Source organism: Ranitomeya imitator, chromosome 7, assembly GCF_032444005.1.
Source record: "Ranitomeya imitator isolate aRanImi1 chromosome 7, aRanImi1.pri, whole genome shotgun sequence".
Lineage (NCBI taxonomy): Eukaryota > Metazoa > Chordata > Amphibia > Anura > Dendrobatidae > Ranitomeya > Ranitomeya imitator.
In genome coordinates, this window is record NC_091288.1 from 198414156 (window position 1) to 198437442 (window position 23287).

Sequence of the window (23287 nt, forward strand, 5' to 3'; positions counted from 1 at the left end):
TATGATCGGTTTTCCTACTTGTAATGTTTTTAATATAACTGATGCTGGGCGCAGTCTCAGGATGGGGGGTTTGTGTGATCTGACGATAATGTGGGAGCTGCACTGTACAGCGCTATACACGGGGACATTTCAACGCAGATACATCAGCTGCTCCAGCAGCGGCAAATGAGTGATCTGAGGACAGACGCATCACGAAAGAGGCGGGGACTTCAGGGGGCGGGGTTACTGGGCGGGAATGATAACAATGACTGGTCAAACATATCAACCCTTATTGGCCTCTTTTTTTCATGAAAGAACCAGTGGAGCGCAGGGGGCGTGTTTCCCGGAGACCAATGAGGACGCGCACCGGAGCATAAATACCCTGCTCCCGCCGCTCCTCTCATCACATCTGTGCCCGCCACGTCTATACGGAGCCATGGCAAGAACTAAGCAGACCGCTCGTAAATCCACCGGAGGGAAAGCTCCCCGCAAGCAGCTGGCCACAAAGACCGCCAGGAAGAGCGCTCCCGCCACTGGTGGAGTGAAGAAGCCGCATCGTTACCGGCCAGGAACAGTCGCTCTCCGTGAGATCCGCCGCTATCAGAAATCCACCGAGCTGCTGATCCGTAAGCTTCCCTTCCAGCGCCTGGTGAGGGAGATCGCCCAGGACTTCAAGACCGATCTGCGTTTCCAGAGTTCGGCCGTCATGGCCCTGCAGGAGGCCAGCGAGGCTTATCTGGTGGGGTTGTTCGAGGACACCAACCTGTGCGCCATCCACGCCAAGAGGGTCACCATCATGCCCAAAGACATCCAGCTGGCCCGCCGGATCCGTGGGGAGAGAGCTTAGATCTGCCCCGGCTGCGACCACAACACAAAGGCTCTTTTCAGAGCCACCAAATCCTCCCACAAATGAGCCGAGTCCTGAACGGTCTCTCTTCTGCGCGTATTCTCCATATACGGAGCGCGGTCAGGAAGGGTAATAGCCGGCTGCTGTGTCCGATATTGTAGGTGATCAGCGATATTCCAGTTACCGCTCCGCGCATCCTTTATTCTCACCAAGTCCAAAAGTGCGACATCAATTACATGACTGACGTTTTATAAGGACAGGGTAAAGTGTGCGCTGTGCACAGCCCGGGTCTTTGGTGGTGGAGGCGCGGTTTCTGTACAGCGCAGACGTAAATGGGGTCCTAGTGCCGCCTCTGCAGTCTTGCGGCTTTAGGTTGTAATTATCATATATTTGAGTTTTCTCATCTTATCTGTGGCTGGTGCCGCCGGGGGTCTGGTTACATACAGCTCCCTGCTCTGCAGTGACCGGTAATGGCCACCAGTCGGGCACCACGTGTAATGATGAGTGACTGCCGGGGATCAGATGAGTTATCTGTAGATCAGTGTCCTTAAAATGTATTTTTTATTCTACTTTATAACAAGCTGGAAAATAACAACCGAAACTACAATGGAAGTAAAAATCAAAATAACCAACAGATCTAAGCGACGCTGAGATGAGAAGAATAGAGAAGCGGGAAAAGAAGAGCACAATAAGTGGAAAATTCAAAATCTCCAACCGTTCTGTGCTCAACCAATCAGACGAAAGGGAGGAGCTAGGAGCTAATTGCAAAATTTCTACTAGCAATCTCCCCCGGATACGCGTCGGAACAGGTGAATATGCATGGCTCACCCTCCCCCGTCATACTCACCCTCCTGGCAGCGTCTCTGCAAGTCCCTGCTTCTCCGATGGTCTCTGGTGCCGGCAACTTGTTCCTGTGTTCGTCATGGTACCGCTCATTAAAGTAATGAATATGCGCTCCACGCCTGTGGGAGTGGAGCCACGTATGTATTCATTACTTTGTTTAGTGGTCACGTGGTACCACTCATTACAGGAAGAGATGCAGGCGCCAGAGACTATCTGAGAAGCAGAGACCGCGCCAGTATGAGGTGAGTATGATGTGCCAGCCGCCGACCCCCTGGTACAATGACTCCAGTATAAGACGAGAGGGGCACTTTCAGCCTAAAAAAAATGGCTGCAAATCTCAGATTATACTCGAATGTATAAGGTAAATGCCTCTGGCACTATAGAGGGCGATGTAGTAAGGATTAGAGTTGAGCGACCTTGACCTTTTTAGAGTCGAGCCGGGTTTTGCGAAACCCGACTATGTCCAAAGTCGGGTCGAGTGAAATCGGCCGATTATGACGTAAAGTCGGGATCGACCGAAACACGAAACCCAATGCAAGTCAATGGGGCAGCATAGTCGGCAGTGAGTGGGGGCCAGGAAAACACCTAGAGTGCCCATTTTAATGTCAAAACCATCCATTCTTCTTAATGAAGCTTGTCAAGCGTAATTTACCTTAAAATAATTGGAAGGCATTTGAAATTGGGGGTCATTTGGCTAAAGTTGTGGGGGGTAGGGCTGGTTCAAGTAATTAGTGGGCCCAGTAAATCTGGACCACGTCACGGCAGTGGAGCAGGGAGAGGTAAGTATTTCAACTTTGCAAGTGCTGTGATCCTGAGCAAGCAGGGGGGGCCCACTCGTTGGCATTGGCACTGGCACAGGGCCCCTCAAAGTACAGCGGTGTGTTTGCACGGCGGGGGCGCCTCCCACCGGCAGCAACACTTTTGCGTACTATGAGAGGCCCTGTGCCAGTGACGTCGCCAACTAGTATTCCTCCCCCCACCTGATGAAGGAACCTGCACTTTCATCTGCACCTTCCTCTTTGTCCCCGTGTAAGGTGGTATGGTATGCGGGAAGAGCAACCTGACTTTCAGCAGGGTCACAATGTTGTTGTGTAGCGTGCACGGGGAATGTTGCGTTATGGGTCAATGTACCAGCAGACTCATCTATCACTGGCTGGGCAATGGGCACGATGAAGTGGAAACACAGATATAGGCCCAAAGAAGAAAGTGGGCTAAATGCAGTTCAAAATTGGTAACACAGGAATAACCAGGGGGCATTGCAGTGGAGGACAACTGGAATGAGAGGCTGACACAGAGAGTAGGGCCAAATCAGTAAGTAGTCGAAATGCAGTTCAAAATTGGCAACCGTAGTAAACAGGCGGCACAGCTTTGTTCAGTGGAGGAGAACATCAAGGAGTGGCAGACACCGATAGTAGGCCCCAACCCAACTAGTAGGCCAAATGCAGTCTAACATTAACAACTACTTAACGAGAGGCTGAAAATGGAATTTCAGGACAGGAAACCAGGAGAACAGCAAGGAGTGGCAGACACCGATAGTAGGCCCCAAACCAACTAGTACGCCAAATGCAGTTGTTCCATTTAACCACAATTTAATGAGAGCCTGAAGATAGAAGCTCAGGAAAGGCAACCTGGGGAACACCTTGGAGTGTAACACACCATCTCTCTCCACCCCATACCCATTTTGTAGGCCTAATGCTGTGTACTTTTCTACAACTACTAAACGAGAGTCGGAAGACCGAAGCAATGGCAAGGAAACCTGGGGAACACCTTGGAGTGTAACACACCATCTCTCTCCACCCCATACCCAATTTGTAGGCCTAATGCAGCCTACTTTCCGACACCTACTAAACGAGAGCATGAAGATCGAAGCTCAGGAAAGGCAACCTGGTGAAAACCTTGGAGTGTAACACAACCTGTCTCTACACCCCATACACAATTAGTAGGCCTAATGCAGCGTAGTTTCCAACAGCTACTAAACGAGAGCCGGAAGATCGAAGCTCAGGAAAGGCAACCTGGGGAACACCTTGGAGTGTAACACAACCTCTCTCTACACCACGGAAGGGCTGATTCTTAGGAAGGAAGGCTGTTGTAAATAAGCATTGCGCGTCCGAGGGTGATTATATTCTTATTCGGTATCTACTCACCCTCGGACGCGCCATGCTTCTTGATTTGTAATTAATGTTTATTTGCAATGTGCTTTTGACTTACTCAATTATTTTTTTAATTATTGATTTTATTAAATTAATAGTTTAACATCTTATTGGAAATAATTTAAAGGAGACGCGACAGGACAACACTCGGTGGATGCCATATCTGTGTTAACAACTCCAAAAAACTTTCAGTTAACTTCTTGCAGGAGAAAGAAATTGTAGCTGTTGGACCTTTGTAGTACAGTTCCAGATATTTGTTGTGTGTTTGTTTTGATTGTTAAAATGTCTGCATTTGAGATCTCAACACGATCTTATTTTTTATAATCAAATTAATTTTTTAAATATTTTATTAGGTTGGTTCAAGGGGTACACGGGCCGCAGTAGACAGGTCAGTGGAGGCCTAGTGGAAGGAGGGACCACAGACAGGCATCGAAGGCCTAAAATAATAACACATGGCTGTAGGCAATTTTAAATTGGTTCCAGGGGTACACGGGCAGCAGTGCCCTGGTCAGTGTAGTAGTAGTTGAAAGAATGGACCGCAGACAGGCATCGAAGGCCTAAAATAAAAAAATTGGGCTGGCTGTAGGCAATTTTAAATTGGTTCCAGGGGTACACGGGCAGCAGTGGTGTGGTCAGTGGAGGCCTAGTGGAAGGAGTGACCGCAGACAGGCATCGAAGGCCTAAAATATTAACACATGGCTGTAGTCAATTTTAAATTGGTTCCAGGGGTACTTGGGCAGCAGTGCCCTGGTCAGTGTAGTAGTAGTTGAAAGAATGGACCGCAGACAGGCATCGAAGGCCTAAAATAAAAAAATTGGGCTGGCTGTAGGCAATTTTAAATTGGTTCCAGGGGTACACGGGCAGCAGTGGTGTGGTCAGTGGAGGCCTAGTGGAAGGAGTGACCGCAGACAGGCATCGAAGGCCTAAAATAATCACACATGGCTGTAGGCAATTTTAAATTGGTTCCAGGGGTACACGGGCAGCAGTGGTGTGGTCAGTGGAGGCCTAGTGGAAGGAGTGACCGCAGACAGGCATCGAAGGCCTAAAATAATAACACATGGCTGTAGGCAATTTTAAATTGGTTCCAGGGGTACACGGGCAGCAGTGGTGTGGTCAGTGGAGGCCTAGTGGAAGGAGTGACCGCAGACAGGCATCGAAGGCCTAAAATAATAACACATGGCTGTAGGCAATTTTAAATTGGTTCCAGGGGTACACGGGCAGCAGTGCCCTGGTCAGTGTAATAGTAGTTGAAAGAATGGACCGCAGACAGGCATCGAAGGCCTAAAATAAAAAAATTGGGCTGGCTGAAGGCAATTTTAAATTGGTTCCAGGGGTACACGGGCAGCAGTGGTGTGGTCAGTGGAGGCCTAGTGGAAGGAGTGACCGCAGACAGGCATCGAAGGCCTAAAATAATAACACATGGCTGTAGGCAATTTTAAATTGGTTCCAGGGTTACACGGGCAGCAGTGGTGTGGTCAGTGGAGGCCTAGTGGAAGGAGTGACCGCAGACAGGCATCGAAGGCCTAAAATAATCACACATGGCTGTAGGCAATTTTAAATTGGTTCCAGGGGTACACGGGCAGCAGTGGTGTGGTCAGTGGAGGCCTAGTGGAAGGAGTGACCACAGACAGGCATCGAAGGCCTAAAATATTAACACATGGCTGTAGTCAATTTTAAATTGGTTCCAGGGGTACTTGGGCAGCAGTGCCCTGGTCAGTGTAGTAGTAGTTGAAAGAATGGACCGCAGACAGGCATCGAAGGCCTAAAATAAAAAAATTGGGCTGGCTGTAGGCAATTTTAAATTGGTTCCAGGGGTACACGGGCAGCAGTGGTGTGGTCAGTGGAGGCCTAGTGGAAGGAGTGACCGCAGACAGGCATCGAAGGCCTAAAATAATAACACATGGCTGTAGGCAATTTTAAATTGGTTCCAGGGTTACACGGGCAGCAGTGGTGTGGTCAGTGGAGGCCTAGTGGAAGGAGTGACCGCAGACAGGCATCGAAGGCCTAAAATAATCACACATGGCTGTAGGCAATTTTAAATTGGTTCCAGGGGTACACGGGCAGCAGTGGTGTGGTCAGTGGAGGCCTAGTGGAAGGAGTGACCACAGACAGGCATCGAAGGCCTAAAATATTAACACATGGCTGTAGTCAATTTTAAATTGGTTCCAGGGGTACTTGGGCAGCAGTGCCCTGGTCAGTGTAGTAGTAGTTGAAAGAATGGACCGCAGACAGGCATCGAAGGCCTAAAATAAAAAAATTGGGCTGGCTGTAGGCAATTTTAAATTGGTTCCAGGGGTACACGGGCAGCAGTGGTGTGGTCAGTGGAGGCCTAGTGGAAGGAGTGACCGCAGACAGGCATCGAAGGCCTAAAATAATAAAACATGGCTGTAGGCAATTTTAAATTGGTTCCAGGGGTACACGGGCAGCAGTGGTCTGGTCAGTGGAAGTCTAGTGGAAGGAGTGACCGCAGACAGGCTTCGAAGGCCTAACATAACAAACTTGGGCTGGCTGTAGGCACTTTTAAATTGGTTCCAGGGGTACATGGGCAGCAGTGTATGGTCAGTGGAAGTCTAGTGGAAGGAGTGACCGCAGACAGGCTTCCAAGGCCTAACATAACAAACTTGGGCTGGCTGTAGGCACTTTTAAATTGGTTCCAGGGGTACACGGGCAGCAGTGGTCTGGTCAGTGGAAGTCTAGTGGAAGGAGTGACCGCAGACAGGCTTCCAAGGCCTAACATAACAAACTTGGGCTGGCTGTAGGCACTTTTAAATTGGTTCCAGGGGTACACGGGCAGCAGTGGTCTGGTCAGTGGAAGTCTAGTGGAAGGAGTGACCGCAGACAGGCTTCGAAGGCCTAACATAACAAACTTGGGCTGGCTGTAGGCACTTTTAAATTGGTTCCAGGGGTACATGGGCAGCAGTGTATGGTCAGTGGAAGTCTAGTGGAAGGAGTGACCGCAGACAGGCTTCCAAGGCCTAACATAACAAACTTGGGCTGGCTGTAGGCACTTTTAAATTGGTTCCAGGGGTACACGGGCAGCAGTGGTCTGGTCAGTGGAAGTCTAGTGGAAGGAGTGACCGCAGACAGGCTTCCAAGGCCTAACATAACAAACTTGGGCTGGCTGTAGGCACTTTTAAATTGGTTCCAGGGGTACACGGGCAGCAGTGGTCTGGTCAGTGGAAGTCTAGTGGAAGGAGTGACCGCAGACAGGCTTCGAAGGCCTAACATAACAAACTTGGGCTGGCTGTAGGCACTTTTAAATTGGTTCCAGGGGTACATGGGCAGCAGTGGTCTGGTCAGTGGAAGTCTAGTGGAAGGAGTGACCGCAGACAGGCTTCCAAGGCCTAACATAACAAACTTGGGCTGGCTGTAGGCACTTTTAAATTGGTTCCAGGGGTACACGGGCAGCAGTGGTCTGGTCAGTGGAAGTCTAGTGGAAGGAGTGACCGCAGACAGGCTTCGAAGGCCTAACATAACAAACTTGGGCTGGCTGTAGGCACTTTTAAATTGGTTCCAGGGGTACATGGGCAGCAGTGGTCTGGTCAGTGGAAGTCTAGTGGAAGGAGTGACCGCAGACAGGCTTCCAAGGCCTAACATAACAAAATTGGGCTGGCTGTAGGCACTTTAAATTGGTTCCAGGGGTACATGGGCAGCAGTGTATGGTCAGTGGAAGTCTAGTGGAAGGAGTGACGGCAGACAGTCTTCGAAGGCCTAACATAACAAAATTGGGCTGACTGTAGGCACTTTTAAATTGGTTCCAGGGTAACACGGCCAGCAGTGGCCTGGTCAGTGTAGTAGTTGTAGAAAGAAGGGACCGCAGACAGGCTTCGAAGGCCTAACATAACAAAAATGTCAAAACAATGGTATTGTCAGTGCCAGGCATTGAAGGATGTCAGCGCCTAGACTACACATTGGTGAAGCTGTGAGAGATAATTTTGCTAGTGGTAGAGCACTGTTTGAGCTGGGGGGGGGAACTGTCTTGTGGCCGGCGGTACAGGCACAGGGCCCCTCATATTACAACGGTGTGTCTGACGTTGGGTGCGCACCACCACCGCCAGAGACACTTTATTGTACTATGAGGGACCCAGTGGCAGTGCCGTCGACCAAAAGCGGCCACACCCACCTCTTCAGACAAACAGCACTCTCAAGGGTCCAAGCGCAAAGTGGCGATAGCACGGCCCCGTGTGGGGAGTTTGGCCATTTCGTGAGGTGGAAACATGTCGTATGCTGGACAATCAGGTGAAGAAAATTACGAGATTGGAAAAGTCATTCAGAATAGTCCACAGGCAAGACCTTTTCATAGGAAAGCTTGGTGTCAGCCGGGCAGGGTGGGGCAAAAGATTTTGAAATCCAGTTGTGGTTCATTTTAATGAAGGTTAGATCATCTACATTTTGGGTAGCCAGACGAGTCCTTTTTTCTGTTAGTATTGAACCTGCAGCACTGAATACTCTTTCTGATAGGACACTAGCTGCCGGGCAAGCAAGCTCCTGCAATGCATATTCTGCCAATTCTGGCCAGGTGTCTAATTTGGATGCCCAGTAATCAAATGGGAATGACGGTTGAGGGAGAACGTCGATAAGGGATGAAAAATAGTTTGTAACCATACTGGACAAATGTTGTCTCCTGTCACTTTGAATTGATGCTGCAGTACCTGTCCTGTCTGCGGTCATAGAAAAATCACTCCACAACCTGGTCAGAAAACCCCTCTGGCCAACGCCACTTCTGATTTCTGCCCCTCTAACACCTCTGGTCTGCTGGCCCCTGGAGCTCGTGTGAGAACGATCACGGGCGCTGTGTGCAGGGAATGCCAGAAGCAAACGGTCAACAAGAGTTGATTGTTTTGTTGCTAATATTAGTTCCAAGTTCTCATGTGGCATAATATTTTGCAATTTGCCTTTATAGCGAGGATCAAGGAGGCAGGCCAACCAGTAATCGTCATCGTTCATCATTTTTGTAATGCGTGTGTCCCTTTTGAGGATACGCAAGGCATAATCCGCCATGTGGGCCAAAGTTCCCGTTGTCAAATCTGCGGTTGTGCTTGGTTGAGGGGCAGTTGCAGGCAAATCTACGTCACTTGTGTCCCTCAAAAAACCAGAACCCGGCCTTGCCACGCCACCAATTTCCCGTGCCCCCGGGAAAGCTTCCTCATTAAAAATATACTCATCCCCATCATCCTCCTCATCCTCCACCTCCTCTTCGCCCGGTACCTCGTCATGTACACTGCCCTGACCAGACAATCGCTGACTGTCATCAAGGCTTTCCTCTTCCTCTGGTGCAGACGCCTGATCCTTTATGTGCGTCAAACTTTGCATCAGCAGACGCATTAGGGGGATGCTCATGCTTATTATGGCGTTGTCTGCACTAACCAGCCGTGTGCATTCCTCAAAACACTGAAGGACTTGACACATGTCTTGAATCTTCGACCACTGCACACCTGACAACTCCATGTCTGCCATCCTACTGCCTGCCCGTGTATGTGTATCCTCCCACAAAAGCATAACAGCCCGCCTCTGTTCGCACAGTCTCTGAAGCATGTGCAGTGTTGAGTTCCACCTTGTTGCAACGTCTATGATTAGGCGATGCTGGGGAAGGTTCAAAGAACGCTGATAGGTCTGCATACGGCTGGAGTGTACAGGCGAACGGCGGATATGTGCGCAAAGTCCACGCACTTTGAGGAGCAGGTCGGATAACCCCGGATAACTTTTCAGGAAGCACTGCACCACCAGGTTTAAGGTGTGAGCCAGGCAAGGAATGTGTTTCAGTTGGGAAAGGGAGATGGCAGCCATGAAATTCCTTCCGTTATCACTCACTACCTTGCCTGCCTCAAGATCTACAGTGCCCAGCCACGACTGCGTTTCTTGCTGCAAGAACTCGGACAGAACTTCCGCGGTGTGTCTATTGTCGCCCAAACACTTCATAGCCAATACAGCCTGCTGACGTATGCCAGTAGCTGCCCCATAATGGGAGACCTGGTGTGCAACAGTGGCAGGTGCGGATGGAGTGTTTGTGCGACTGCGGTCTGTGGACGAGCTCTTGCTTCTGCAGGAGGACGAGGAGGAGGAGGAGGAGGAGGGGGTGCGAACGGCTACAGACAACTGTTTACTAGACCGTGGGCTAGGCAGAACTGTCCCAAACTTGCTGTCCCCTGTGGACCCTGAATCCACCACATTTACCCAGTGTGCCGTGATGGACACGTAACGTCCCTGGCCATGCCTACTGGTCCATGCATCTGTTGTCAGGTGCACCTTTGTGCTCACAGATTGCCTGAGTGCATGGACGATGCGCTCTTTAACATGCTGGTGGAGGGCTGGGATGGCTTTTCTGGAAAAAAAGTGTCGACTGGGTAGCTCGTAGCGTGGTACAGCGTAGTCCATCAGGTCTTTGAAAGCTTCGCTTTCAACTAACCGGTAGGGCATCATCTCTAACGAGATTAGTCTAGCTATGTGGGCGTTCAAACCCTGTGTACGCGGATGCGAGGCTAAGTACTTCCTTTTTCTAACCATAGTCTCATGTAGGGTGAGCTGGACTGGAGAGATGGAGATCGTGGAACTAGCGGGGGTGCCGGTGGACATGGCAGACTGAGAGACGGTGGGAGATGGTATTGTTGCCGCCGGTGCCCTAGATGCAGTGTTTCCTACTACGAAACTGGTGATTCCCTGACCCTGACTGCTTTGGCCTGGCAAAGATACCTGCACAGATACAGCAGGTGGTGCGCTAAATGGTGGTCCTACACTGCCGGAAGGGATGTTGCGTTGATGACTAGCTTCATTGGCCGAGGGTGCAACAACCTTAAGGGACGTTTGGTAGTTAGTCCAAGCTTTCAAATGCATGGTGGTTAAATGTCTATGCATGCAACTAGTATTGAGACATTTCAGATGCTGACCTCTGCTTAAGGAAGTAGAACATTTTTGACAGATGACTTTGCGCTGATCAATTGGATGTTGTTTAAAAAAATGCCAGACTGCACTCTTTCTAGCATCGGATACCTTTTCAGGCATTGCAGACTGAGCTTTAACCGGATGGCCACGCTGTCCTCCACCAGGTTTTGGCTTTGCCACGCGTTTTGGGCAAGATACGGGCCCGGCAGATGGAACCTGTGGCGATGTTGATGCCTGCTGCGGCCCCTCCTCCTCCTCTGCTTCAGAACTGCTGCCGCCTGCACCCTGTTCCCCCAATGGCTGCCAATCGGGGTCAAGAACTGGGTCATCTAATAACTCTTCTTGTACCTCCTGCGCAACTTCGTCTGTGTCACCGTGTCGTTCGGTGGTATAGCGTTCGTGATGGGGCAACATAGTCTCATCAGGGTCTGATTCTTGATCAGCACCCTGCGAGGGCAATGTTGTGGTCTGAGTCAAAGGACCAGCATAGTAGTCTGGCTGTGGCTGTGCGTCAGTGCACTCCATGTCAGATTCAATTTGTAATGGGCATGGACTGTTAACTGCTTCACTTTCTAAGCCAGGGACGGTATGTGTAAAGAGCTCCATGGAGTAACCCGTTGTGTCGCCTGCTGCATTCTTCTCTGTTGTTGTTTTTGCTGAAGAGGACATGGAAGTGACTTGTCCCTGACCGTGAACATCCACTAACGACGCGCTGCTTTTACTTTTACCAGTTTCACGAGAGGAGGCAAAAGAGCTAGAGGCTGAGTCAGCAAGATAAGCCAAAACTTGCTCTTGCTGCTCCGGCTTTAAAAGCGGTTTTCCTAATCCCAGAAAAGGGAGCGTTCGAGGCCTTGTGTAGCCGGACGACGAACCTGGCTCCACAGCTCCAGACTTAGGTGCAATATTTTTTTCCCCACGACCACCTGATGCTCCACCACTACCACTACCCTCATTACCAGCTGACAATGAACGCCCCCGGCCACGACCTCTTCCACTAGACTTCCTCATTGTTTTAAAAACGTAACCAAACTAACGTTATTTGTTGCAGTCACACAACTTACACGGTGAGCTATAACTTCAGTATGATTTAGCTACCCCTTTACAGGTTGGTGAGACCACAGCGAAAATCAGGCCCAATGTTACACACTCTTTTTTTGGTGGCTGCAAATTAGAGAGATGCCCCACACGCAGGACTGTCACTGAAGCACAAATGTTAATATTAATGTCACACTATTATTTTTTTTTTATTTTTATTTTTTTCAGGAACACTTTAGAAACCCCCCCCCCAAAAAAAACATTGATTTTTGCAGGGAGAATTTAGAAAACAAATGTAACAAACTATATGCTTTCTATGGGCCACTGAGTGAGAGATGACGCACACAGGAATCAGGAGTGGCACACAAGCCCAGAGGCCAATATTTTTCTACCAATGATTGATGGAGTTATTTTCTCTGGTAGATTTTGGAACCCAAATCAAGGAAAAAAAATATAGGCTTTCTATGGACCACAATTGGAGAGAGAGAGAGAGAGAGAGAGATGGCACACCCAGGAGTCAAGACTGGCACACAAGCAGAAAGGCCAATATTAATCTCCCACTGTTTTTTTTTTTTTTTTTTTTTCAGGGAGACTTTAGAAAAAAAAATAATAAAAAAAATATGATTTTATCAGGAAGAATTTAGAAACCAAATAAAATAAAATGATTTTTTCAGGGAGAATTTATAAAACAAATAAAACCAAAAATAGGCGTTCTATGGCCCACTGACTGAGAGATGACGCACCCAGGAGTCAAGACTGGCACACAAGCAGAAAGGCCAATATTAATCTCCCACTGTTTTTTTTTTTTTTTTTTTTTTTTTTCAGGGAGACTTTAGAAAAAAAAATAATAAAAAAAATATGATTTTATCAGGAAGAATTTAGAAACCAAATAAAATAAAATGATTTTTTCAGGGAGAATTTAGAAAACAAATAAAACCAAAAATAGGCGTTCTATGGCCCACTGACTAAGAGAGAGAGAGAGAGATGGAACGCTTAGTACTGGCACACAAGCCCAAAGGGCAATATTAATCTCCCTTTTTTTTTCCAGGGAGAATTTCTAAAACCCCCCCCAAAAAAAAAATAGGCTTTCTATGGCCCACTATTTGTGAGAGAGATGGGACGCTCAGGACTGGCACAGATGGCACGCTCAGGACTGGCACAGAAGCCCAGAGGCCAATATTAATCTCCCTTTTTTTCTGGGAGAATTTATAAAACCAAAAAAATATTTAAATAGGCTTTCTATGGCCCACTATTTGTGAGAGAGATGGCACGCTCAGGACTGGCACAGATGGCACGCTCACAACTGGCACACAAGCCCAGAGGCCAATATTAATCTCCCTTTTTTCAGGGAAAATTTATAAAACCAAAAAAAAATTTAAATAGGCTTTCTATGGCCCACTATTTGTGAGAGAGATGGCACGCTCAGGACTGGCACAGATGGCACGCTCACAACTGGCACACAAGCCCAGAGGCCAATATTAATCTCCCTTTTTTCAGGGAAAATTTATAAAACAAAAAAAAAAATTAAATAGGCTTTCTATGGCCCACTATTTGTGAGAGAGATGGCACGCTCAGGACTGGCACAGATGGCACGCTCACAACTGGCACACAAGCCCAGAGGCCAATATCAATCTCCCTTTTTTTCAGGGAGAATTTATAAAACCAAAAAAAAAATTAAATAGGCTTTCTATGGCCCACTATTTGTGAGAGAGATGGCACGCTCAGGGCTGGCACAGATGGCACGCTCAGGACTGGCACACAAGCCCAGAGGCCAATATTAATCTCCCTTTTTTTCAGGGAGAATTTATAAAACCCAAAAAAAAATAAAATAGGCTTTCTATGGCCCACTATTTGTGAGAGAGATGGCACACTCAGGACCTCGTAGATCCAGGAAGCGGCTAGTCTGCTGTGCCAGGACTGTAAACTCCGCTCCTCCACATCTGTCCACACACTCAAAGGCTCTTCTAAGAGCTCCCACATCCTCCTCCTAAGAGCCGCACCGCTGATCACACTGATGGTTCACACTGCACCAGGCGGTATATAGAGGTCACTATACACGATCCGTGCTCCACTGTACTGCGGTCACCACAGAGCAGAGATTCGTGGCTGAAGTGACTGATCCGGCTTCGTGTTACTGAGATCACACACAGGAGGGATAAGTGCAGTTTATACAGGGGACACAGCTCCTGAGGGAAGCCGGCTCTTCCTAGAAAACTGGGTGCGGCTACTACCGAAACATCTCACTGAATTCACAGGGTTTGCAGTCCTGGCACAGCTGACTAGCTGGGGTTTCCAGCACCATCTGGAGATATTACTGCACTATACGGAGTGTAACATGTCGGGCGCTGTACTGTAACTGCCTGCATAATGTGGCACAGTCATTTGTCAGTAGGTTGCAGTATATGGGGGTACTCTGCACTATTCAGATGAATAACAGCACTATGAAGGGTAAATAGAACATGAACACATACAGCGCTATATGAGGGTGCACTGCGGTATATGGAGCTTCACAGCACTATTTAGATGTATAGAGCATTATACAGGGTTTTACATCGCTATACAGCATCCCCGCTGCAAAGATGAAGCAATGATTTGGGAAACCACCAATCAGCTGCAGTGGGCGGAGCGTCTAACGTTCTCGTTGGTCACATGACTTCATCACCCAATAGAACGGCGGTCTGACAGCAGTGCTCATCTGCATGGCCGGGCTATAAATTCCGCCGCTCTTGGAGGCGCAGGATCATTATTCTTCTCACTTGTACTGAGACCGGTTTGTTGTTATCATGCCTGATCCCGCCAAGTCTGCGCCTGCGCCCAAGAAGGGCTCCAAGAAAGCCGTGACTAAGACTCAGAAGAAAGACGGCAAGAAGCGGAGGAAGAGCAGGAAGGAGAGCTACGCCATCTACGTGTACAAGGTGCTGAAGCAGGTACACCCCGACACCGGCATCTCCTCCAAGGCCATGGGCATCATGAACTCCTTCGTCAACGACATCTTCGAGCGCATCGCAGGGGAAGCCTCCCGCCTGGCTCACTACAACAAGCGCTCCACCATCACCTCCCGGGAGATCCAGACCGCCGTGCGCCTGCTGCTGCCCGGAGAGCTGGCCAAGCACGCCGTGTCCGAGGGCACCAAGGCCGTCACCAAGTACACCAGCGCCAAGTGATCGGCTCCGTGCTCCGCTCCTCACCCCAAAGGCTCTTCTAAGAGCCACCCACACCCTCACTACAAGAGCCACCCACACTGCTCCGGTGTCCTCTCCCGTCTCCCCGAGGTGTCTGCTCGCTCCGCCCGGGGCTCTGCGCCTGGTGACGAGGGAGATGGTGAGGAAATCTCAGGAATAATCTGGGCATTGCTCAGCGAGTTGATGTGTATTCAGGGACTTCTTATTTAACTCCTTGCTGCACAGATCTCGGCATTCTGGGGTCTCGTTTATTAGTTCATTACTCTCGTTTCTCAGGTAACAGGAGCCATTTGTGGTGGAGTTGATCTAGAGCCTAATCTGGATTCTTTTTACAGTGTAAGTGACGTCATTACATTTAGAAGCGGCGGGAAATTCAAACCCCCAACCGTCCTGTGTTCAGCCAATCAGCAGAGGGAGGAGCTAATGTTTCCAATGGTAACACGTTTACGGTTCCCGCTTTTTTCCGTCTTTTGTCTTCATATAACACGTGGTCCCAGGACCGATATCGGGAAATCTGCTTGTGTTGAGCGATCATTGGTCTCTTACATCCCACACAGGAATCTGCAGATTTCCAGGTTAGCGGCGCTGTATCCGCTCCGGTTTCCTCTCATGGATATAGAGAATGATTCGTGTTCTCCACATGCTGTGATGTTCCCGTGTGTCTGACCTGGAGACGATCAGATCGTCCCTTTCCCGTCACAATCCGTATTGTGGAGACGATATACTGGTCAGGGACGTATCCTACAAGAGACATTTCAGGGAAGACCAATTCTGCCCTTCCCAGCAGATCCCACCATGTCTCCCCATTACAGATCAGTCCTACGGCTGCAGGCAGGAGGTCTGTGATGGGAAATGTAGGATCATGTGTAGAAGATTGCGGAGTGTCCCTGCTCAGAACATTACCCTGTGGTGTCAGGATCTCACAGGTCAGGCAGTTACATTATCGGCCGTCACATCCTCCTCACAGGATCCCTGCTCAGTTACTGATCGTCCTTCTGTTCTATCACTTTTCCTCCCCCGCTTCATCTAGTGTCAGGACTGGCGGCTCTCGGGCAATATTATTATTTATTATTATAGCGCCATTTATTCCATGGCGCTTTACATGTGAGGAGGGGTATACATAATAACAGGTACAATGATCTTGAACAATACAAGTCATAACTGGTACAGGAGGAGAGAGGACCCTGCCCACGAGGGCTCGCAATCTACAATGGATGGATGAGGATACAGTAGGTGAAGGTAGAGCTGGTCGATCAGTGGTGGTTACTGCAGGTTATTGGCTTGTCGGAAGAGGTGGGTCTTTAGGCTCTTTTTGAAGGTTTCCATGGTAGGTGAGAGTCTGATGTGTTGTGGTAGAGGGTTCCAGAGTAGGGGTGATGCGCAAGAGAAATCTTGTATGCGATTGTGGGAAGAGGAGATAAGAGGGGAGTAGAGAAGGAGATCTTGTGAGGATCGGAGGTTGCAGGAAAGTACCGGGAGAGGAGGTCACAGATGTATAAAGGAGACATTTTGTGGATGGCTTTGTATGTCATGGTTAGGCTTTTGTACTGGAGTCTCTGGGTAATGGGGAGCCAGTGAAGGGATTGACAGAGGGGAGAGGCCGGGGAATAGCGGGGGACAGGTTGGTTAGTCGGGCAGGAGAGTTTAGAATAGATAGGAGGGGTGCGAGAGTGTTAGAGGGGAGGCCACAGAGCAGGAGGTTACAGTAGTCCAGGCGGGAGATGATGAGGGCATAGACTAGGGTTTTTGCAGATTCTTGGTTTAGAAATCTACAGATCCTTGAAATATTTTGAGTTGAAGGCGGCAGGAAGTGGAAAGGGCTTGGATATGAGGTTTGAAGGAGAGATGAGTGTCAAGGATTACCCCGAGGCAGCGAACGTGGACTGAGGAGAGTGGGCAGCCGTTTCCTGTAATGGATAGGTTCGTTGGGGGGTTGCGTGTGATGTGGGAAAGACAATGAATTCTGTTTTGCCCACATGTAGAAGTTCCGAGAATGTGGAGGGGAACAACGAATCATGGGAGAAATATCCCAATACAATTGCAGGATAGGATCCTCTAGCACTAGATGTAATAATGTAAAACGAATGCCATAGATCTCATAGGGTTAATATGACGTGAGATAAAACCACTGCAGTGCAGAGAGATCCGATCACAAGTCTGACTGTAAGATGCCCCAAGTACTGGTGACTCCCATCACAGCACAAATGCGGTTTCTTCTTATTGATATATAAAATAAATAGAACACGGATTTACAGGGAAATGGGCTGTACAGTAATATTCTCCTGATCAGATCCGTGTGGGGTGAATAGGGCAGCGAATATTCACAGGGAATGTGGCTGTCTGAGGCAGCTGGATAGATGGACGCCCTGTGTACCGGGTACGGAGACTCCTATGTGATGACCACGTCCCGGACACTAATGTTTCGGATGGATGGCGCCTATGAAGGTTATTATAACCTCCCCAGAGTAATAATGGCGACCGATCCCCGCCCGTGTTTGGGGGCATGAACAAGGATAATGGTGTGCACTCAGGTCAAGGACACGGAGGTGCTGGTAAAACAGACCGTGTGGTCAAGTTAATAGTAGAAGAAAAAATACCGCACACTCGAAACTGGTATGATGCAAAAGGTATATGCCAGATTTATTCACGAAAACAAGTCAACAATTGCCACTGTGATAATTCGTAGATAGAAACCCGACGTTTCGACCCTCCCGGGTCTTATTCATGGGGTTACTAGGAAAGCAAATAAACAGTATAAGTAACTGTATGTGACATAACATTATATGTAATAGAAAACGAATAAGAACAAAAAAGACAAAATAATAAACATACACCAAAATATAAAATATAATATGTACAATATTTACAAGGCAACCAGAGGCGATGAAGGGAATACTGTCCGGAGCAGCGAAAAGTAAGAGTCTGTGGATGCCAATGTAGAAGATAGTTGTGTTTCAATTGCTCTAATACTGTCCTTTGTTTCCGTAATAGCCTTTTGTAGAAATTCAATGGTCAGAATAATGATGTCTAAAGAACATTTATTTAGTATTCTCTTGTATTTGTCACAGTAATCGGGATCTTCAGAAAAAAGTGTTGGGCGCAGGTTGCACCTAAGACCTCTCGGGATCTTGCCCTGTTTATGATGTTCTGCCAAAGTTATGCAGTGTAAATCATATGAGATTAATTTTCGTCGCTCCTTCTCGTAGTCCCTCGTCCTCAACTCATGGGGAGGGGTTTTCAAGAATTCACTTGAGTTTGAAACTTGCGATAAGATGCTGGAACTGGTTGCGTCGTCGTATGCGAAGATGTCAGACGTCATCTGGTAAACCGGTGCTACACCAAGCAAAAAATCACATGAACAAGGATAATGGTGTGCACTCAGGTCAAGGACACGGAGGTGTTTGGGGGCAGACAGCTGGGATGACAGGACCCGGTATTATCAGCGATCGCCGCTCCAGCAGAGGGGCCGGTAATAAACCCGACGGACAAAGAGCAGAAACTGAGCGGGGAATTCAAAACCAGCAACGGATCTGTAATCAGCCAATGAGCGAGAGACATCCGCAGGCGCCGACCAATCCCAGATACAGGAATATCCGCCTCCATTTAACTCCTCAGTGTCCGTGTGTGCTGACCCCCCACTACACACTCGCTTTACAGAAGCGGCGACTTCCCCCACCCGAGACCCGGCAGCGTCACATCAGGCTCCGGGCAGAACATAGGAGACTTGTCTCAGTCAGGCTGTGATAGTATAAGCGCGGACACCACAGGGAATCTGCACAGGATAATAAGCGGGTGAGTGAGGAGCCTCCTCCTGACAGGAATTAACCCCTCACCCGCCAGACTGTCAGTGCAATATATGGCTGATAGAAGACACAAGTCCAACAAGTGCAAACAACAAGTCAACAGAATATTTCTGCATTTCCTTCTGCTCCAGGACAGATATCTGTTTTCACCCCTTATCTATTCTGTCCAAAGCGAACGTTTTCTATTGGGTGAGAAACTCATTTGAGCAAGGAGCAATAATAAGCTCCGCCCTCTGTAGCTCATTGGTGGATCTCCAATACTCTTCTCCATTTTCATCTTCAGATCCGTCCAACGACAGGAGAGGAGGGCGGAGCAACGGACTATATAAGGCGACACAGCACAGACTCTTCTCTACACGATTTTCCGTCATTAGTTATCGGCATCATGTCTGGACGCGGCAAACAAGGAGGAAAGGTCCGTGCTAAGGCCAAGACCCGCTCATCCCGGGCAGGACTGCAGTTCCCAGTCGGCCGTGTGCACAGGCTTCTCCGCAAGGGCAACTACGCTGAGAGAGTCGGCGCCGGCGCTCCGGTCTATCTGGCCGCTGTGCTGGAGTATCTGACCGCTGAGATCCTGGAATTGGCCGGCAATGCTGCCCGGGACAACAAGAAGACCCGCATCATCCCCCGTCACCTGCAGCTGGCGGTGCGCAATGACGAGGAGCTGAACAGGCTGCTGGGTGGGGTGACCATTGCCCAGGGGGGCGTCCTGCCCAACATCCAGGCCGTGCTGCTGCCCAAGAAGACCGAGAGCAGCAAGGCGAGCAAGAGCAAGTGAGCGCTGCCGCCAATCTCTACAAAACCAAAGGCTCTTCTAAGAGCCACCCACACCGTCACCACAAGAGCCGGCGCCGCCTATCTCGGGGGTCCTCGCATGAGGCTGATAGCTCATACACCATTGCCGCCATTGTTGGTGCACATATCCACAGAATAACAGGAGATGAATGGGTCAATCCCACATGAAGTCTCAGACCCTCAGGTGGAGTGTCGTCTGCCAAGCTCGCAGGAAATGTCCCCTCCTTAGTGTCTGATACTCCGCGGTGAGGTCTACATGTAGTTAGCAGGTCCCGCAGTAAGGGGGTGGGGGATGGTTGTCGCTATCAGTGACCTGTAACAATCCTCCGGAGATTATGAGCGGGGAATTCAAATTCCCCAACGGATTCTGTGATCAGACAATGAGCGAGAAACCTTGGTAACGCTCAGCCTTCAGTGATGTACATAGTAACATAGTTAGTAAGGCCGAAAAAAGACATCTGTCCATCCAGTTCAGCCCACACTCCATCACAACAAATCCCCAGATCTACGTCCCTCTACAGAACCTAATTGTATGATACAATATTGTTCTGCTCCAGGAAGACATCCAGGCCTCTCTTGAACCCCTCGACTGAGTTCGCCATCACCACCTCCTCAGGCAAGCAATTCCAGATTCTCACTGCCCTAACAGTAAAGAATCCTCTTCTATGTTGGTGGAAAAACCTTCTCTCCTCCAGACGCAAAGAATGCCCCCTTGTGCCCGTCACCTTCCTTGGTATAAACAGATCCTCAGCGAGATATTTGTATTGTCCCCTTATATACTTATACATGGTTATTAGATCGCCCCTCAGTCGTCTTTTTTCTAGACTAAATAATCCTAATTTCGCTAATCTATCTGGGTATTGTAGTTCTCCCATCCCCTTTATTAATTTTGTTGCCCGTCTTTCCTCTCCCGTTTAACTCCTTACGTGCCGTTTTCCAGCTGATCTTTTCTTTACCAGAGTATCCACAGATGCGGCACCTTCACCCCAGGCCCCGGCAGCGCTGTGTCCCCCATACACTGCACACAATGTATACGCTTTGTATATACATATACAGGACAGGAGCTGTAGGGAACAGAACCAACACCTGTGTCCCCCCATACACTGCACACACCGGATATATATAAATACATGACAGGACCTCAAAACGCGCAGCCGTGGCTATCAGACCTCAAACAGCCCATCATTATTCTGAGGAGGTTATAATAGTCTTCAGAGGCGCCATCCACCCGAAACATTAGTGTCCAGGACGTGGTCATCACGTGGTCATCACATAGGAGTCTCCGTACCCTATGTGATGACACACAGGGCGTCCATCTATCCAGCTGCCTCCTACAGCCACATTCCCTGTACACGGATCTGATCAGGAAATTATCACTGCGGCCCAGTGCGGATATATATCCCCCATAAATCTACTAATCAGCGCCCAATAAGAACAGGATATTAAATGTCTAGACAGAATATTAACCTACATTTGGAAACCGCCCTGAACACCCCCCTGATTAGAGCTGTAGAGGGATCTGCTTCGGGTAAGCCGTTTAGTCTTTCCACGTCAGGATATCCTTGGGACTATTCAGTATTCGGAGCGTAACGTTGGCACCGATGAGTGTTCTAACATTACAGCGACATCACCAAAGCAGAGAAATCAGATCCTAGCAGTCAGGTGCAGCCCTCACTTAGAAGATGTGGGTGGCTCTGAAAAGAGCCTTTGGGTTGTGAGGACAGAAGAGAACACAATTAACCTCCGAAGCCGTAGAGAGTGCGGCCCTGGCGCTTGAGCGCGTACACCACGTCCATGGCGGTGACGGTCTTCCTCTTGGCGTGCTCGGTGTAGGTGACGGCGTCACGGATCACGTTCTCCAGGAAGACTTTCAGGACACCGCGAGTCTCCTCATAGATGAGGCCGGAGATGCGCTTGACGCCTCCTCTGCGAGCTAGACGGCGGATGGCAGGCTTGGTGATGCCCTGGATGTTATCACGGAGCACCTTCCTGTGCCGTTTGGCGCCGCCCTTCCCGAGACCTTTTCCTCCTTTGCCGCGACCAGACATTTTCTGCAGTTAATGAGCAAAAACTGATTCCTGAGCCTCAGGGACTGCTCCTTTATATGGAGGAAGAATGGACCAGAGAGAGAACTGGAGAGATGACGCTATCCGGGGCGGGGCTTACAGAATCATTAGCTCCTCCCTTCCTCTGCTGATTGGCTGAACACAGAACTGTTGGGAAGTTTGAATTTCCCGCCAATTGTACAGTTTCTGCAATTATTTTTCCAGCTTCTTTATTATATACAATTTCCTTCCCTGTAGCGGCAGGTATCCCGACTATTGTCATGACCATGCCAGATCAGAGTGGATCATACTCTCCACAATGTATGATGCCCCCACAGTTAATCCCAATACACGGTTGAAAGCAGCAAGTGAAATTAGGAGAGATTTTTCATCATATCAACATCAGGTGATTGAATGTTAATTTATGCCATTACCTCATGTACCAATCACAACCCAGAAAGACACATTTTTATGCATTGTTTATATAAAATGTTATGCTTTAATTGAAAATTACAGGAATGTGCCGTGTTTTTTTTTTGTTTGTTTTCTTTAATTGTTCTGATTTAATGTGAAAACTGTACTGGAAGCAAACCAAAATAGAAAAATAATCCCTACTACATCACCCTCTATAGTGCCAAAGGCATTTGCTTTCTTATAACCAGGACGTGCTTCTTCGAAATTGGGGCCTGAGTAGCTGTCGGATGGCCAGGAGGGCTTCTGGGTCCCATTAGGACACTGTAGGAAAAAAACAGGTTGGATCCACTACAAATCACAGCACAAAAGGCATTTCCGCAATGAGATCTGCAGCAGAAAAGTCCCTTAAACTTCCGCATCAGTAGCAATCTGCATCGTGCATTTCTTCCCCCCCATAAGGTGGCTTTGACGTCCTGCAGCAGTGACCGGGGAGTCTCGTGTACATAATCGCTGTATTTCGGCAGGGAACATTTTATGTTATCCAAATCCATCTTCTTTATGACCCCAGTGGCCCATTCTGGTGGGCGACCCTGCCGGTCCCCAGCACCGTCCCCGCCTGCCATTTGCTTCTCTTTTATCGTGTGCTCCAGCCAGTCTCTTCCATACTCTTCGGAGGGATCAGTGTCCCCATTGCACAGTTTGGGCTTCACAGCGAGAAGGATTTCACACGCCTTTGATGCCACTGACCGGTCACAGTCACACAGACAAGTCAATAAGGCCGGAAAAAGCCCGACTCATTCACATGTAACCAGAGCGTCGGAGATGGAACCTGAGCTTCTGCTAGATGGCAGCCCTATAGTGTAAGGGCACGTTAGGGACGGTCCCATCTCCAATGTTTGGGACATATAGGAATGTGCCAGGTCCAATGCGTTCACCTTCACCTCCCAATCCAAGTCACTGCACGTCATCTCCAAAATCTGGGACAGCACGGTGTCCGAGTCTTGGAGTTTTTGCATGCGACCATTCCTTAGCAAGTCATTAAACATCTTTACCACCGCCCTCCTGGGGAAACCTTTCATTCCATGGGGCACCAGAGCCTGTAGGAAGGACACAATTATTGATTATTAACCTTCCATAGCATATCATCCCGCACCACAGCGGAGACACTTGAGGGCACATAGAGGCGGGTTATCATCACTTGTGCCTTCTCCTTTGCTACAGCTCGAAGTATCGGCAATGCTGATGAGAATACTGGGCCCAGCGATCACTTGGCTGGATATGGAAACGTGGAGAGGAAAAACGAGGATGATGACAG

At 48.9% G+C, this 23287-nt stretch overlaps 3 protein-coding genes across 3 annotated transcripts; all 3 read left to right on the forward strand.

Moving 5' to 3' along the window:
* Positions 1-387: 387 nt before the first annotated feature.
* Positions 388-869, forward strand: LOC138645958 (histone H3-like). The gene has a single exon (XM_069735435.1). It carries the CDS (start codon positions 416-418, stop codon positions 824-826), a length of 411 nt encoding a protein of 136 aa, XP_069591536.1. The 5' UTR covers positions 388-415; the 3' UTR covers positions 827-869.
* Positions 870-14516: 13647 nt separating this feature from the next.
* On the forward strand, positions 14517-14897 carry LOC138645959 (histone H2B 1.1-like). Its single transcript, XM_069735436.1, has one exon. It carries the CDS (start codon positions 14517-14519, stop codon positions 14895-14897), a length of 381 nt encoding a protein of 126 aa, XP_069591537.1.
* A 4004-nt stretch (positions 14898-18901) lies between these two features.
* On the forward strand, positions 18902-19496 carry LOC138645960 (histone H2A type 1). Its single transcript, XM_069735437.1, has one exon. It carries the CDS (start codon positions 19104-19106, stop codon positions 19494-19496), a length of 393 nt encoding a protein of 130 aa, XP_069591538.1. The 5' UTR covers positions 18902-19103.
* The last annotated feature ends 3791 nt before the right edge of the window (positions 19497-23287 follow it).